The following is a 17788-nucleotide window of genomic DNA, read 5'->3' on the forward strand; positions in this document are numbered from 1 at the left end:
AGAGTAGTAAGCCAAACACCAATCCCAGTCCGGCATGTCCCGGGGGTAATGCCAGGAGTAAGGTGGATGATAAGGCTGAAAGGGATAGCCCTGTTTGTGTTCCCAGGGTGGAAGGGCACCATGGTACCACTGGTACCTGTCGTCATCACACCTGGGACAATCTCTTCGGTCCAGAGAGCTCGGTTTCTCCCGACAAATGGGCGAGAGAAACCTTCAGGGTTGAGACGGGGAATCATCTTTGCTCCCACACGCCGATCCCGATGATTGCTGTGTGAGATCAATCTGCTCCAAGTTGGAGATGTGAGCCGATGGCAAAGGGGATCTACAGGGCGTGAGGTCCTTTTGGCGTGGAGAGGCCATGATCTTGGGAGGGGCCAATCTCGGTGGCGAAAGATCAGAAAGTGTTGTAAACAGCATCAGTCGAACCCTTTCGAGGGAGGCCTCTGATGGAGTCAGGGAGGTGTGCTACCTCACCGCAGATGATTTTTGCTTCTTCGAAGACTAGTGCTCCTTCTCTCGCTTGCGTTTAGGCAAAGCAGTTGAAATTTTGAGTGCGTTTTTGTCTTCGGAGTCGATGTCAGATCGGCCTTTTGGGCAGGCGGCGTCTTGGCCATCATCGGGGTGGAAGTCGATGCCGATTGGTCCGAAGACCCCGGTGCCGAAACGTGTTCCATTGGCTGAGGAGCTAGAGCCGATTGAAGCAATGCAACCCGGAGCCTCGCGGCTCGGTTTTTCCTGGTTTGCTTACTAAATTTTAAGCAGTGACCACAAGAATCTATGTGGTGCCCCTCTCTAACAAAGCAAGCAAAGGGGGTGACCGTTGGTCGGGGCGAGTTTGCTGCTGCACTTGAGGCACCTTTTGAAAAAACCCCACACAGACATAAGTCCTACTGACTGGAGGCTGAGTGCCGGCCAGCGGGAAAGAAAGAAGGCGGGGGGGCGAAGCCCGGACTCACGGAGACACGAGGATAACTTCTTTTTTTTGTAGAACACGACAAAGAAAACACAGAAGAGGAACTGAAACACGACGAGAAACGATGAAGGAGCTAATAAATCTAACAGCAACTGGAGAGCCGAAGGTAGGTCCAAACAGCGAGGCGGTCAGAAAAAAACTGGCGGGATCTTGCTGCCCCGTCTACTGGGCATGCGCGGTTGTTTCTGTGGGCATGTCCAGTGGTCGGGACATAAAGATCTACTATAGAGCTTTTCAGTACCGGTTGGAGCCAGTGCAGGCACCTGGAATCCCAAGGGTGTGAAGCACAGAGACCACGAAGAAGATCATTCAGATATTTGTGTTTCTACAAATCACTGCAACAAACATGTTAAAATAAAACAGTCTTCATGAAACCAGTACTCCTGCATTTATGTTTTTAAAAAGTATTGTGTGATCATTCTGAGTTTAATTTTATATACTGCTTATAGTCAGAAGCACTTTTATTAGTATTGTTGACAAAGTGCAACACAATAATTTGCAAGAGTTTTAAAGACAGACTTCATACATTTGCATGTGTATCTATATCTCCAAGCATTTCCAGAGCAACTACCCACAAATGTGAACACACCGAGCTACAAGTTTCCTATCTAATTATGCATTAATGATGGTCTAAGAGCCCCTTTGAGCCAACAATTTAGGAGAAAATGTTCATTGCTCATGATCAAAAGATTCCAAAGCAGATACAGACTGATAGTCTATTCCAAGCCCTTATTCCCTAGACAGAAATGTGTTAAGAGTTAGGACTCTTAACACATGCTTGTGCACAACCTTTGCTTCAAAGTCTCCAAGTGTAATCTCTAGTGGATGTCCCCTTGAATAATGGCTTAAACCTACAAACAAACAACATGAATTCTGAAGTTTAAGAATACCCTTATAAATAAAAATATCATTTACAAGCTCCATTCCAACTGTGAACATGTTCATGTTCACAGTGAAAAATGTCTGGTGATACAAATCTACATGTTTGAACTAAAGATGATCTCAAATGTAAGCTTTATATCCTGTCTTTTAGGCAACTCACTTTGGGTCTGTCATAATCCTAGACCTAGTGAGGCCTATAGGCTCCAGGGAAACCTTCGTAAGAGTAGCTACAGAGCCTACCATTTCCCAGGATCCCTTCTGTCCCTCTGATTGGGTGGGCAGCAGTTTTGGAGGGAAAACTTGTCCAGTGGAGCCCGGAGGGGTGGGAACTGGAAGGAAGGAAATAAAAGGCCACTCTAGAGACAGGGAAGTGCACTCTGTGAAAAGGCTGAAGAAGGAGGGTTTCCTCACCCAAGGGGTGACAAGTCTGCTGGCACCAGAGGAAGGGAATGTTTAGTTAGTTGTGTAATGGCTGTTATTCTCTTCATCACCTTTACTATTTCTACTTTTCACTGTTGCACTAATAACTGAAACTCATTTGTTTATTCTTGAGCACTTACAATAAAATTATTGTTGTTATACTGGCTGGGTCCTCATGTCTCTTTGGTCACAGATAGAGGTACCTGCTGAAAAGGAAGACACAGGGTTTTGGTGGGTGCTCTGGGCCCTCCCAGAGTGGCCCATGCCTGAGTGGTGGTAGCCAGAAGGAGGTCCTCTCTGGTCCCCTGCCTATGACAGTGTCCCATGGAAGAGAGGTACTATACAAAATTTTTAGAAATAAACACACATAAGTAGTAAGTGTTGTTTCTTTGATATACTACATAGTGAGAGACTTGGCTGGGAAACCTGGGTTCAAAACGTCACTCAGCTATGAGGCTCACAGGGCAATCTTTGGCTGACCACACTATCTCAGACTAACCTAGAAGGTGGTTTCAAGTATAAAATGGGGGCAGAGAGTATCCTCCTGACCTCCTCGGAGGAAGTGCAGGACAAAAATGTACTAAAGAAAGGTATTAATTAATTGATCAGTCTTTGTCAAGTCCCACCTGGTCTAGTTGAGCTGTGGAATCTCAGTGGAAGGAGCCTCAGAGGTGGACGAGAGACTGACCTACCCCCTCAAACAAGGATGGCAGAGGGGTCGTTCAGAGTGCAAGTTAACATTAAGTGCTAGCTAGAGTTTTCTGTAGCCAATCCTGCTACACTTCTCTTTTCTGTGCTTCCTATGTCTTGTGCATCGTGATTAATTAGAAGCTCAGTGGAATAAAGCTCTTTTAGAAGCCAAAGTATCTAATCCCAGCCCACTTGCACCAACAGACTACTCAGGGTATGCAAAGACACAAGTCCTGACAGGTAGCTTCATCTATAATTGAGGGGGAAATTCACTGAGAGACAAGTGGGTGAGCCCAACATCCTCTCTTTCTCTCACACACATTTTCCCAAGTGGACCAGAGACCATCTCTTCCAGTATTACACTGTAAAAAAATGATGCCACTGGTTTCTGGTCCAGTTTGGACAGAAGGAGCACAGCATGGTATAGTGGTTACAGCGCTGAACTAGGATCTTGTAGACCAGTTTCAAATCACTACTTTGCCATGGAAGCTTGCTGGGTGACTAATCACACACTCTCAGCCTAGCCTACCTCACAGGACTGTTGTGAAGAAAAAACGGAAGAAAATGTTTTAAGCTACTTTGTGTCCCCACTGGGGACAGAGGTGGGGTAAAAATGAAGTTTAGAAATAGTTTAAAGCATTTCTGTCCTGCACTATTTATTGACAGTAAAGTACCAGAGTCGCCAGGTTCAGGGCTTTTCCAATGCACTGACATACAGTTAGCTATATATAGCTTTAATCAGACCACGGGCTTCTCTACACTCAGTGCTGTTTTTATTCATACAATGTACTTTCAGACTGTCTAAATTCAGAACTGGGAAACAGTTCAAACAGAATACTGTGGAAAGTTGGATATGGAATTGACATGCTCAGAATCGCAGCCTCTTAAATTGCTGGTGACACGGAGGGATGTTATACACGAGCTTTATACTAACTTAGCTAACAACTAAGCACTTTTGGTATGACCCATTCCAACTTCCTGTATCACATGAGTGGGTACGGGCAGAATATGATGCTGCGCCCCAATTGATCAGTAAATTCCATAATCAAAATCCAAATAAATTGGGCCCCTGAAGGGGCTTGAAGGGGGCAGCAAAGTACCCTTGCCATCATGGGTTAACATAACTGCTTTACTGTGTTGCCATGCTTTGACTAATCGAAATAGAGGTTCCATGAGAACTGGCATGTTTAGCTTTGGGATCCAACAGAGGATTTCCACAGATAGAGGGAGGGGTTATTTTCACTGACTTGTGCAGACTTTTAATTCCCTCCTCATGGTATTCTGAGAATCCTGCCCCCTGTGAGCAACATTTTTTGGGGGGGGTTGGGTGAGATTTTGCACTGCACCATAAGAGGGAAGTAGTGTTAAGCTGACAGAAAGCCTTTCTGGGTTTAATTTTATATATTGCTCATAGTCAGAAGCACTTTTATTAATATTGTTGACAAAGTGCAATACCAGAAGTTATCAACAGATCCAAGCCTCTGAATACTTTATGAGTGGAAAGACTTTTATTTTAAAAGTGAAGAATCCAGAATTTTGAGGTATTAGTCAAAGGTGCGTTTCCAATACTATCTCAGTTTTCATTGTGATGCTGGAGGTAAACTCCCTAGCTAACGTTTAAATTTATGTTCAGGTAGGATATTAACTTCCGAGTTAAATTCCACTATGATAGCAACACAGATCCAGAATACTAACACTTTAGGCCAAACCACATTCAATTCTGTGGATCCATATTCAGATCTGAATATGCTGCTATAAAAAGTGTGAGAGTGATACAAATGGACTAGAGAAAGTTTACTCATGCTTTGGAGACACCTCCTTAACAAAAAATCCCACTGTCCCTGCTTTAAATTCCAGTGAATGAGAGAAAAATTCCTACCCAGAGTTTAACAAACCTGAAGAAGGCTGCTTCCAACATGGGTAAATAGGGAAAGAGAAATTGCCCTCCCCCCCCCCCCAATAATACAAGGAAAGGTCCCCCCCATGCAAGCACCAGTCGTTTCTGACTCTGGGGTGACGTTGCTTTCACAACGTTTTCACAGCAGACTTTTTATGGGTTGGTTTGCCACTGCCTTCCCCAGTCTTTTACACTTCCCCCCCCAACAAGCTGGGTACTCATTTTACCGACCTCGGAAGGATGGAAGGCTGAGTCAACCTTGGGCTGGCTACTTGAATCCAGCTTCCGCCAGAATAGAACTCAGGTCGTGAGCAGAGAGTTCAGACCACGGTACTACAGTACTGCTGCTTACCACTCTGCGCCATGGGGCCGCTCAATAATACAAATCCAACCCATATTAGACCCCTCAAAGTTGAAGAAGAAGAGAGGCTGGGTTTAGACCTTGCCCTTCATTCATAAGGTACTTTCACACACACTAAATAACTGACTTTCAATTCCCTTTCATTGCACTTTGCAACTGGATTTTACTGCATGAAATGGCAAAATCCACTTGCAAACAGCTGCTAAAGTGGATTCAAACTGCTTATTTAGCATGTATGTAAGCACCCAAAGACTCACAGAAGCTTACACTCTCCTTTCCCTTTCCCTCCCCAACAGACACCCTGTAAGGTAGGTAGGGCTGACAGAACTCTCCAAGAACTGTTATTGAGAGAACAGCTCTGAGAGAGTTATGACTGACCCAAGGTCACTCCAGCAGCTGTGTGTGGAATCAAACCTGGTCCTCCCACGTAAGAGACAGTGCACTTAACCACTACACCAAACTGGCTATCTACACCAAAACGGCTATCTGGTTGCTTTGTACAGCTCAAATTACACACTTGGGGATGTGAACATCTGGACATGGGGAAGGACTGCTGGTCTGTGGTAGAGCATCTGCTGGGCAAGCAGAAAGTCCCGGGTTCAATTCCCAGTATATCCAGATAAAAAGATCAGGTATTTGATAGTGTGAAAGACCTCTTCCTAAGACCCTGGGAAGTCTGAGTAGACTTCTGTCTACTCAATACTGTCTTTGATGGCAGCTCCATGTGAACATGGACCTCCAGTATCATGTAGTTCACCCTACTGGCTTCATTTATGACTGCTTATAAGCAGGAACATTCAGAATTGAATATGCACTGTAGTGGTGGCAAGAAAGTTTGCAATCAAGCCTAAAAGTATCTTTACTTAGGAATAAGCCTTCCATTAAGCAGCATTAACATGCACTTGAGGGATGCACATGAAACCCACTAGGTCACTTAACCATTGGGAAATAGAGTGTGAGCCTCATGCTTCCACCCACCCCAGCCCTTCTTACTGGGTCACAAATTCTCCACAGCAAAGAAACCTCTCCTTTAACCAAGATGTAGGAGTAGCTTCCACAGCTGGGCTTCAAAATTAATTTCTAAAGGAACCCTAATAAGCTTTAACCACACTGTTAATGTTAACAAAAGATTTGGTGTGGGTATTTGCCTGAATCCTGTACTTTAAAAACTGTTAAGCAACAGGGTGTATTGCATGTACATCAGCCAAAGTAAATTTTCTAGTTAGGTCACAGAGTATCTGTGTCATGTTGGAGAGATATATCTATACATTCTGCCTTTAGAGCTTTAAAGAAAAGTTGTTCCTTTACACTGAAAAGAAAGCAAGCCAATTTGATTTATTCTCATTCTGCAAATTTCTTCCATGCATCTCCATCTTTCTGAATTTGCCTACAGCTGAAAGCAGTCAAACCCCAAGGTTCAACTATCTCTTGGAGTGAACAAGAGCTCTCGTACCCCCTTTTCTTTGCAGAATGCTGATTTCTAAGAACATAGATTCTCTGATTAATAGCTTAATAGCTCTATGTATCCCAGAAACAAACACAAAGTAATTACAACAAACCTTGTGTTAATCCATTAGAGAAATAGGGAGTGTGTGTGTGTGTGTGTGTGTGTGTGTGTGTGTTGGCTTTCAAGCAATAAAACTCTCACATGGAACACAAAAGCAACTAAATCTCAAACACAAAACATGATTTGCTGGTTTAGCAACAGGCATAAACAAGAGAAACTAACTTCTCAAAAAATACCATGCCTTATCAGAATCCAACATGGGGCCATGACTCAGTGGCAGAGCACCTGTTTGGCATGTAGAAGGCTCCAATTTCCTTCTCTGGCATCTTCAGGTAAAGAGACCAGCTAGCAGGTAATGTGGAAGCCCTCTGCCTGAGACTCTGGAGAGCCATAGCTAGTCTGAGTAGACAATACTGACTCTGATGGCCTGATTCCATATAAGGCAGATTCAACTGCATAATCTTTTCTTAGAAGACAATCTATAGACTTAAACCTAAACAATCGAATGTGGCACTTTTTGAGATGGTTTCCCCTCTGGCTTTGCCTTTATAAAGTGACTTCTCTTCATTTTTTATGTTATCAAGTAACTGACAACAGCAGGGGTATAGTCATAATTTTAAAAGTTGGGGGACTTTTTAAAAAGTGGGGAGGAACTCTTCCCCACTCACTGCAGGCCTTGATGCTTCTCAGAAACTTTCTGGGGTAGGGGAAAAAGCTGAAGGCTCTGAAAGTGGCCAAGTCAAGGCAGCCAACCCTAAAACTTTGGGGTAAAGAGGGGACTGCATGTTGTGTACAAGCAGGGGGGTTTCCCTCCACCTCCCTCTCCCCCACCCTAGCACTTTGCAGCCAGCAGCTCCATCCATTCCCCCCTCCCTGGCCCATTCCATGGGGCTTCCTCTACAGCCTGCTCCTCCACCTCCTTCCTCTCCACCTGCCGCTTTTGCTGCTGTAATGCACTGTGCCCTGCTCAGCTCTACCAGCTCCAGCTGCCACTGATGATGCTCCACTGGCTCATCCATGGCAAAAAAAGGGGGGGAGCAGGCTGTGTCCCAGAGGGCTCCCTAGGAGACGGGAGCAATGCCCCAACAGGCTCCTCCATGACTACGGGCCTGGTAAACAGGCTGGATCCAGACTAAACTGGCAACTTTCCCAGATTCCCCTTTTTTTTGAAGACCCCCTCATATTGTTCATCAAGGTCACCAATTCTTCAAGAGCAGAATTTGGGGACATCATTGGGCTACAGGAAAGTTTTCTTCCACTGATGGAAAATTTAGTCTGGATCCAACCCAATATTTCCATTTCAGGTTGTGCACAGGCTACCCAATAAATCAAGCATACTAATGTTGTATAGCTGAAGAAAGAGATAGGGGGTTAAGTCAGCTTTCATTGGTGCACTACACCATGGAGAAGTCAACAGTAAACCCAGGTTTTTTTCAGCTGGAGAGATTGATACTTCAGATATGTTAGTCCTATTATTTATATAAGTGCTGATGTGGAAAGCACACTGAAGAGTACAAAATAACTAGTGCCTATCCTAGACAGCTTATAACATAAAAGATAGACAGATGGAGGAAAAGATGGTAGAAGTGAGGATAAATGAGGAAGAATATACATTCATTCATGATTAGATTTAGTTTCAGTAGGAAGGTGGGATGAAGGGGTTGCTCAAAAAACATCAGGGAAGAGGTGGGTTTTACCGAAGAGTAAAACTGTATAGCAGGAGGTGATCTGGGAAGCAGTTCTAGCCATAACAGACAGCATGGGAGACAGGACTAAGATGTTCTGAAAAACAGAAGATTTATTTCATTTCATTTTATTTCATTTTATTTGATTTATATCCCGCCCTACCGGGATATAAATCTGAGCCCTACTGAAGCGGGCTCAGAGTGGCTAGGAAAGCTAAGGCTGATAGAGCTGTGGAAACAAAAGTCATGGGCAAGATGTATAAGAATAAGTGAGCAAAGAGATGGGAAAGCAAGACAATGGAGGCCTTTGAAAGATGTATAAGAATAAGTGAGCAAAGAGATGGGAAAGCAAGACAATGGAGGCCTTTGAAAGCAAAGACAAGACATTTGCACTAGATCAGGAAGTGGACAAGAATCCAACACAGAGACTTGAGGGATGTTACAGGGTCAGGGCAAGAGAACAGAATAACTTTGGCAGTGAAATCCTGGATAGAGGTGAGGGCAGTGAGGAATGATAACATAAGACTAGAAAGTTGTTTCAATAGTCAAGGTAAGAGATGATCAGAACACAGAGAAAGGGCTGTATTTTTTCAGTGCTGTAAAGGGATTTCCTTCTCACAGAAATAATTAGGCAGAATAGGATTAGGCAAAGCCTATAATAGATGCACTCCCTACTGAGTCAGGAAAAGAACTGAAGTTGAGGGTGACTCTCACCAGGAACAGGAAGTGAAGAATTCCAGTTCCTGCCTCCCTACAAGTAGGATGGGAATCACCCACAAGATGTCCTCCTCAGAGGCAGAAGGGAAATGGCTCGGTAGCACACTCAATACAAGAACGAAGAGAAGAGATCAAATGTAAAACCAAGGATATTTGCCTCTTCTGCAGATGACACAATGGATGCGGAGAATGCATGACATTCAGGGCTTGGCTGGAATGATGGGAAGTTTAGGGCCATTATGTGTATGTAGGGACATAAGATATGTGGAACTGGATGGAAAGAGAACAGTCAGGGGTAAGTGAGACAGAGCTAGGTGGCGTCAGTTTACTGGTAGTACAAAAAGCCACTGGATTTGATGAGGTTACCCAGGGACAACATATAAAAATACTAAAAGAAAACAAGAGACAGATCCCCAGGGGACCCCAACAGAATAGGAAATCAGAGAAAATTCCCCTGATTCCCCTATACTTTATTTATTTATAATTCATTATATTATCACTAGTGGGGAAACAGGACTTCAACTTTTTGGGGAAGTTTTTTGGGTCAATTGAAGGTGAATGTCAGACTAATTCTAATGTAAACAGAGATGAGGTTGTACCTCTGTATAGTAGCACAGGTCTCCTTTCATTTTACATAATTATAGGATACTGATACATGTAAGCTAGCTATCCTTGTCCGTATGAGATATAGCAAAGCACTGACTGAAAATGGTGGAGACACTTAAGATTAATATTCTACAAATCAAGAAGAACAACTGTTTTTATATCCCACTTTTCTCTACCTTAAGGAGTCTAAAAGCAGCTTACAATTGCCTTTGCATCCTCTCCCCACAAAAGTCACATTATAAGGTAGGTGGGGCTGAAAGAACTGTGACTGGCCCAAGGTTGCATGTGGAGGAGTGGGGAATCAAACCTAGTTTGCCAGATTAGAGTCCACTGCTAACCATGTATCTCCTTACACAATTTCTCTCTTCCTGGGAGCCCCCACATCCTTAATTTTCCCTCTCTGCTTTCAACCCACAATCTTTCACCTCCCTCCATCTTCAGCTATTTTTATTATTTAGATCACTTGTACCCCACATTTCTCCCTGTTGTGGATCAAAAGTAGTATCATTCACCTCTCTTCCATTTTGTCCTCGCAACAGCCCTGGGAGGTAGTTAGGCAAGGGTTGCCGACCACAGGTTGGAGAAATTCCTGTATATTTGGGCTTGGAGTCTAGAGAGGGTGGAGCCAGATCTAACATAAATAAGACTTTGTCGGGCCGGGCCATGTGTGTCATAAAATATAATGCCAGGCAGTGGAGATATGAACTTTATAAAGGACACAAACACAATTAAAGATGTTTTTTTTAAATAAAAATAAAAATAAAACATGATTAAAACATTAGCACTTATTGGTCTTAAAGGTACTTTCTTTGTATCTCTCCCATGGAATCCAAGGAGCTGGGCAAAGGAAGCTCTGGCTCTTTCCTTCCTTCTCCAGAGGACCAGGAGGGGAAGGAGACTCAGTCAATAGAAGGAAGAGAGGCTTGGCTCAGTAGCGCTGCTGTTTGATTGAGAGCCTGACAAAGCAAGCTATCCCTCCCTCCCTAAGAAAGGAGTCTCAGCCAATGGAAAAAACAGAGGTTTTGCTCCGTAGCTCCTGTGCGATTGAGTAAGCCTGGAAAAGCAAGCTGTGATGGTCTCAGAACCTACCAGGGGTGGGGCGATCCTGGATTTGGTCCTAAGTAATGCCCAAGACTTGGTGAGAGATGTAAAAGTGATTGCGCCGCTTGTGAGCAGTGACCATAATGTTATTGATTTCACCGTTTGTATAAATAGGGAGTTGCCCAAAAAGACCACCACAACCACGTTTAACTTTAAAAGGGGTAAATACACTGAGATGAGGAGGCATGTAAGGAGGAAACTGAAAGGAAAGGTAAATACGGTCAAAACCCTTGGGGAAGCTTGGAGAATATTTAAAACTATAATCCTAGAAGCTCAGATAAAATACATACCACAAGTTAGGAAAGGCACAAACAGGCATAAGAAAAGGCCTGCATGGTTAACAAACAAAGTAATGGACGCTGTAAAAGGTAAGAAGGACTCCTTTAAGCAGTGGAAAACCAGTCCAAGTGAGATTAGTAAAAGGGAACACAGGCTGTGGCAAATCAAATGCAAGATTGTGATCAGGCAGGCAAAAAAGGACTATGAGGAGCATATAGCAAAAAACATAAAGACCAACAATAAAAATTTCTTCAAATATATTAGAAGTAGGAAACCAGCCAGGGAGGCAGTGGGGCCCTTGGATGACCATGGGGTAAAAGGATTACTGAAGGAGGATAGGGAAATGGCTGAGAAGCTCAATGAATTTTTTGCCTCCGTCTTCACTGTGGAAGATGAGAATTTTTTGCCCGCCCCAGAACCACTAATTTTGGAAGGGGTGTTGAAAGACCTGAGTCAGATAGAGGTGACAAAAGAGGAGGTCCTACAACTGATAGACAAATTACAAACTAATAAGTCACCGGGTCCGGATGGCTTACATCCAAGAGTTCTGAAAGAACTCAAAGTTGAACTTGTACAAAAATCTGTAATCTTTCATTGAAATCTGCCTCCGTTCCTGAGGACTGGAAGGTAGCAAATGTCACCCCCATCTTTAAAAAGGGTTCCAGAGGAGATCCGGGAAATTACAGGCCAGTCAGTCTGACTTCAATACCGGGAAAGTTGGTAGAAACCATTATCAAGGACAGAATGAGTAGGCACATTGATGGACACGGGTTATTGAGGAAGACTCAGCATGGGTTCTGTAAGGGAAGATCTTGCCTCACTAACTTGTAACATTTCTTTGAGGGGGTGAACAAACATGTGGACAACAGAGACCCGATAGATGTTGTTTACCTTGACTTCCAGAAAGCTTTTGATAAAGGCTCCTTAGAAAGCTCGAGAGTCATGGAGTAAAAGGACAGGTCCTCTTGTGAATCAAAAACTGGCTGAGTAATAGGAAGCAGAGAGTGAGTATAAATGGGCAGTCTTCGCAGTGGAGGACGGTAAGCAGTGGGGTGCCGCAGGGCTCGGCACTGGGTCCCATGCTCTTTAACTTGTTCATAAATGATTTAGAGTTGGGAGTGAGCAGTGAAGTGGCCAAGTTTGTGGATGACACTAAATTGTTCAGGGTGGTGAGAACCAGAGAGCATTGTGAGGCACTCCAAAGGGATCTGTTGAGGCTGGGTGAGTGGGCGTCAACGTGGCAGATGCGGTTCAATGTGGCCAAGTGCAAAGTAATGCACACTGGGGCCAAGAATCCCAGCTACAAATACAAGTTGATGGGTGTGAACTGGCAGAGACTGACCAAGAGAGAGATCTTGCGGTCGTGGTAGATAACTCACTGAAAATGTCAAGACAGTGTGTGACTGCAATAAAAAAGGCCAACGCCATGCTGGGAATTATTAGGAAGGGAACTGAAAACAAATCAGCCAGTATCATAATGCCCCTGTATAAATCGATGGTGCGGTCTCATTTGGAGTACTGTGTGCAGTTCTGGTCGCCGCACCTCAAAAAGGATATTATAGCATTGGAGAAAGTCCAGAGAAGGGCAACTAGAATGATTAAAGGGCTGGAACACTTTCCCTATGAAGAAAGGTTGAAACGCTTGGGACTCTTTAGCTTGGAGAAACATCCACTGCGGGGTGACATGATAGAGGTTTACAAGATAATGCATGGGATGGAGAAAGTAGAGAAAGAAGTACTTTTCTCCCTTTCTCACAATACAAGAACTTGTGGGCATTCGATGAAATTGCTGAGCAGACAGGTTAAAACGGATAAAAGGAAGTACTTTTTCACCCAAAGGGTGATTAACATGTGGAATTCACTGCCACAGGAGGTGGTGGCGGCCACAAGCATAGCCACCTTCAAGAGGGGTTTAGATAAAAATATGGAGCAGAGGTCCATCAGTGGCTATTAGCCACAGTGTGTGTGTGTGTGTGTGTGTATATATATAAATAATTTTTTTTGCCACTGTGTGACACAGAGTGTTGGACTGGATGGGCCATTGGCCTGATCTAACATGGCTTCTCTTATGTTCTTATGTGATGCAGAATGAAGCAAGAGAGAGGGAGAAGAAAGCAGATGACAGCCAGCTGCTTGGTGGCCTGATAGGAGTCCCCTGGGGGCCTGAAGGAGTCTCAGCCAATGGAGAAAACAGAGGTTTTGCTCTGTAGCTCCTGTGCGATTGAGTAAGCCTGGCAAAGCAAGCTGTGATGCAGAATGAAGCAAGAGAGAGGGAGAAGAAAGCAGATGACAGCCAGCTGCTTGGGGGCCTGATAGGAGTCCTCTGGGGGCATGATTCAGCCCCCCGGGCCACATGTTTGACACCTCTGTCATAGAGTCTACCATCTGAAGTAACCATTTTCTCCAGGGTATCAGTAACCTAATAACACATTAATTAGGGGAAGAAAGTGACACAGACTAATGTGGACTTAAGTGCAGGACTTTTTCTGAGCAGGAACACATAGGAACGCAGTTCTGAAGGGCTTGGCCAGCGCTCTGGCTCAAAAATAGCCCTGGAAAGCAGCCATGGGCTCCTCCCTTCCCTGGCCTGTCCACTTGGAGCAGGCATGAAGTGCCAACAAGGGAAGGAAGAAGGAAGGGAAAGAGTTCTATCCTAAGAAAGTGTATTGCTAGTGAACATCTGTGTTGAGATGGTGGAGGGGCTGTTGATGCATAACACCATAAAGTTACTTACACTCACTTTATTCTGTTTGTTTTCTCTACTGCTACTAATCATTAGTGGCAAGATGACTGCACTTCCGATGACGTCGGGGGTGTGGCCCAGTATGCTAATAAGTTCCTGATGGGCATTTTCTACCCAAAAAGGCCTGCTTAGGAGCATGACCAAGTGAGGATGTGGGGGAAAGGGATGTTCCTTCCTGGTTGTTACCATAAGTAGTAATAACAGCCCTGAAGTACAGCCAATAGTATACTAAAATTAAATAGTTATCTAAATTCCTTCAGTCATAGAAAAGTACTATTGCAGTTAGTGCAGCATAAGACAGGGGGCTTCACTCTAACAGCAACCTACTGAGCAATAGTTATTTGGCCACCAGTGCACTTCCATCCACTCCAGATTCCTGCAGGCAAAATGGGGGCCATTCTCGCCAATGTACCCCTCCTGTGGAAGTCTCAAACACCCCCTAAAATGCTGCTCCTAGGGGAGATAGGGAACCACCAGGAATAGCTTAGATGGAGAACTGGAGGTAAGAGAAGCTCGCTGGATCAGTGGTCAATGGCCCATCCAGTCCAACACTCTGTCACACAGTGGCCAAAAACCCAGGTGCCATCAGGAGGTCCATCAGTGAGGCCAGGACACTAGAAGCCCTCCTACTGTTGCCCGCCTCCCCAGCACCAAGAATACAGAGCATCACTTGCCCCAGACAGAAAGTTACATCTATACTTTGTGGAGAATAGCCACCGATCTCTGCTCCATATGTTTATCCAATCACATCTTGAAGCTGTCTATGCTTGTAGCTGCCACCACCTCCTTCGGCAGTGAATTCCGTGTGTTAATCATCCTTTGGGTGAAGAAGCACTCTTTGGGTGAAGAAGATTCAATCACACATTTGCAAAGTTTGGGACCATGCCTAAACATTTGTTCTGGCACCAAAGCACTGACCATACCCAATGCTCCCAACACTATGAAAATAACCAATCATGAAAATTCACCACCCCTCTCAGATGAGTAAATTAGCCTATGACGACTCCAGCTCCATGCGCAGAAGCCTCCACTGTTTCAGCAAGACAGAACTTGAAAAAACATAAAATGGTTAATAAGCTCTTCAGGTCCAGATCCCAAGACTGTCACACAGAATTACTTACAAATAAATTTTTAAGGATTGGAATGCAAGTTACGTGGTGGAAAGTTTTGATTCTTTTTCCTTTTAAACCGAGCCAACAGATATTTTCTTTTTGTGACCTTCTGATCAAAGGATGGGAGGGTAAAAAACCCTGGTGATTCCCTTCTTCATTGATATGCTCATTGCTTCACTATTTAAAAAATACTGATGAACTCTAAAGAAAGGACACACAGAATGCCAGTTTGTTCAACACCCTAAAGCTTCCCTCCCAATAGACTCTCTGTAGGGAGTGCATTTTGACCTAAATGTAGTGATCAGCAGCTGATCACTGCATTTAGAACAAAAAGAAAACCTTTGCAGGCATTTTAGTAAGAAAGCAAGAGCTTTTGTTTTTCAACAACAACAAAAATCTGGTTATATAGACTCAAGATCCTACCATTCAAAAGATGCATAATCCTAACCTCTCTTATCCAGAAGATATCAGGCCCTCATTTTAAACACTCTATTTCTTCTCAAATATATTCTCAAAGGCTAAAGAAATGGACTGGCTGAGTTAAGTTATCTGCATGCCCAATATGCCTAATATTCAGTTTTCTCAAATGGCATTGAATAACACAATTAAAGCAAGAAAAAAATGCTTCAGAACAACTCCTTTGTTCTTTGCACCACAGCAAGCCATGTCTAATATGCCGAAGCAACAGCAAGAGCTGCCTTCCACTTTGCCAGGTGTATCTCTTGACTAGGACCGAAACATTACCACAGCCAGAAAGTACTTCTCCATGTGTTCTATCGGGACTTGCTTTTTCATCAGCTCACATTCTGATATGATAATAAGATTCCCATTTCCTTCACACCACACATGCACACTGGTGATTAAATCAAAAGGAAAATACAGCAGCAGGCTCACCCAAGTCTCAAAGCGAAAGCTCTGGTTTTATACAAGCAAAAAGAAGAGCCTGATGTCTGCCAGTTAACAGTTTGTTTTAGAAACCTTTTGTGTCTGTCAAGAGAGAAGAACAAAAGGCAGAGCGGTTTTCTCCGGCACATGGACCCCCGCCCACCTCTGCACAAGCAAAGACCATACTGATCCGCATGAGAAAAGTGGTACAAATGAGCACAGTTTCACATATCTGACTGGGAGAAGCAACCTACCTTTGATAGCTGCCTTCTGAGGCTGAAACGCTGGACCATGGTCACCCTTGTTCTCCAGACAAAGCAAATTCAACAAGGGGAGGGAGAGAGAGAAGGGGGAAAATCAAGACTGACAGCTAACACTGTCTCAAGCAATACATCCTGCAGTCTACCAGACAGACAAGACTAAGGAAATCCTTCCTATTCTTAAAACTTTAAAATCAGTTCACTGTCCTTAAAAAAAATAGGATAAAAAAAGAGACCGTGAAACATGCAGGCAGAGACAGAAGCAGGGAGGAGGGGCAGAATCCTGGAGCTGTCCGCTCTGTGCCAAGCTTTTTAGCACTTCCTGTGAGTCAGCTGTGAGGGGTCCTGACAGATGGACCACCCCCCTCTCTAGATTCATTAGCTAAACATTACCAGGAAGCCACCTGAGCCTTGAAAGGGAATGACTGGCTGCTCTAGTTAGTACAGGGTGGGGCTAGCAAGCATGTGCCTGAAGTGCCGGTAAGGAGGTTTAAAGAGAAGCCAAAATAATCCTCACAGAGACTGAAGCAGCACACCCAGCCTCTTGTGGGTGTTGGGTTTGTTAATACATACACCTCTTTCACATTTTCTTCTACATTTCAACAAACTGGGGGGGGGGGGGGGGGAGGACACAGAGGGTTAATATAGCTGAGAGGAAACACACTCCTGCTCTTGGGCTCAACAACTGCAGGACTGGGTCTAACACTTCTGGTTACACATTTCCTCTCATTCATATAGACAGACCTCACCTCATGAGTGACTGGCAGGTACAGGGATACTTACTACAACAATGACATCAACTTTTCCGGAGTCCTAAAACAAATTAAAGGTGTTTGCTTTGCTCTGGAGGGTTAGAAAACTGGCCAATGATTTATAAGAAAACAAAGCCTGTCTGAATCCCCAACTGAAGCCTGAACACCACTATCTCAGAAAACCTGAAATAAGAAGTTTATTTTACCATTAATCACTTTAAATCTTTGCAGTCTATTATCTCCTTGGCTTGGTATCATAATGTACTCCAAAATGTTCTTAAACAAAACCTCAGCTGGGAAGTGGAATTCAAGAACTCAAACTCTGACCACACGTGTGTCCTGAAGCCCTGTCCTTGGGGAAGAAGGCGTGCAGACACAGAAAATCAGTTCTCTCTACATGTTAAGTAGCGAATTGTGGGAACAAACAAATGTTTGTTTTGGAAAAAGCAGTCAGAACAACAGACTCAAAACACAGGGTTGGCAATACAGAAAGAACATGACTTGAACAGGATGCATATTAGAACGGCAGATACTTGACAGAGTCAAACCCACTTTCAGGCTTCACAAGTGCACACATGCATATAGCACACACATATCTGCAGTACTAGTTAGGCAGGGTCATTTACTATGTGTTTGCATAAGACAACACAGAGTAGGGCCCAACCTAGTCAAAGCCTTTAGGCACTAATGCAATACAAGAAAGGTTTCTCAGAGCCTGACTGGATAGCATCTTTAACCTATTCCCTGCCACATGTAGTTCAGCACTTTCAAGAAAGGTCAAGGTTTTTTGCACATCTGCTGCATCCAGCCAATGGAAGCTTGGACAGAAGTGGCTCACAATCTGAGGCAGAAACAGTTGCCAGCCCTTGAACAGCAGCAGAACACCATGTGAAAAGCTTCCCTCACTTTGAACAGAGA

General features: G+C 44.1%; 1 protein-coding gene across 2 annotated transcripts in view; it reads right to left on the reverse strand.

The window, feature by feature from the left end:
• Positions 1-17788, reverse strand: part of TMCC1 (transmembrane and coiled-coil domain family 1) — a 180785-nt gene that overhangs the window by 111725 nt on the left and 51272 nt on the right. The window contains exon 1 of one of the 2 annotated variants that reach the window (XM_060239648.1): positions 16113-16319. The exons of the other annotated variant lie outside the window; for it this stretch is intronic. Within the exon in view, the coding sequence (XP_060095631.1) occupies positions 16113-16151 (39 nt within the window). The 5' untranslated portion in view covers positions 16152-16319. Of the gene's footprint in view, positions 1-16112; positions 16320-17788 lie in introns of those variants that run through there. 2 annotated transcript variants of the gene reach the window in all.

The sequence above is a fragment of the Heteronotia binoei genome, chromosome 5, assembly GCF_032191835.1.
Source record: "Heteronotia binoei isolate CCM8104 ecotype False Entrance Well chromosome 5, APGP_CSIRO_Hbin_v1, whole genome shotgun sequence".
NCBI classification, from domain to species: Eukaryota; Metazoa; Chordata; class Lepidosauria; order Squamata; family Gekkonidae; genus Heteronotia; species Heteronotia binoei.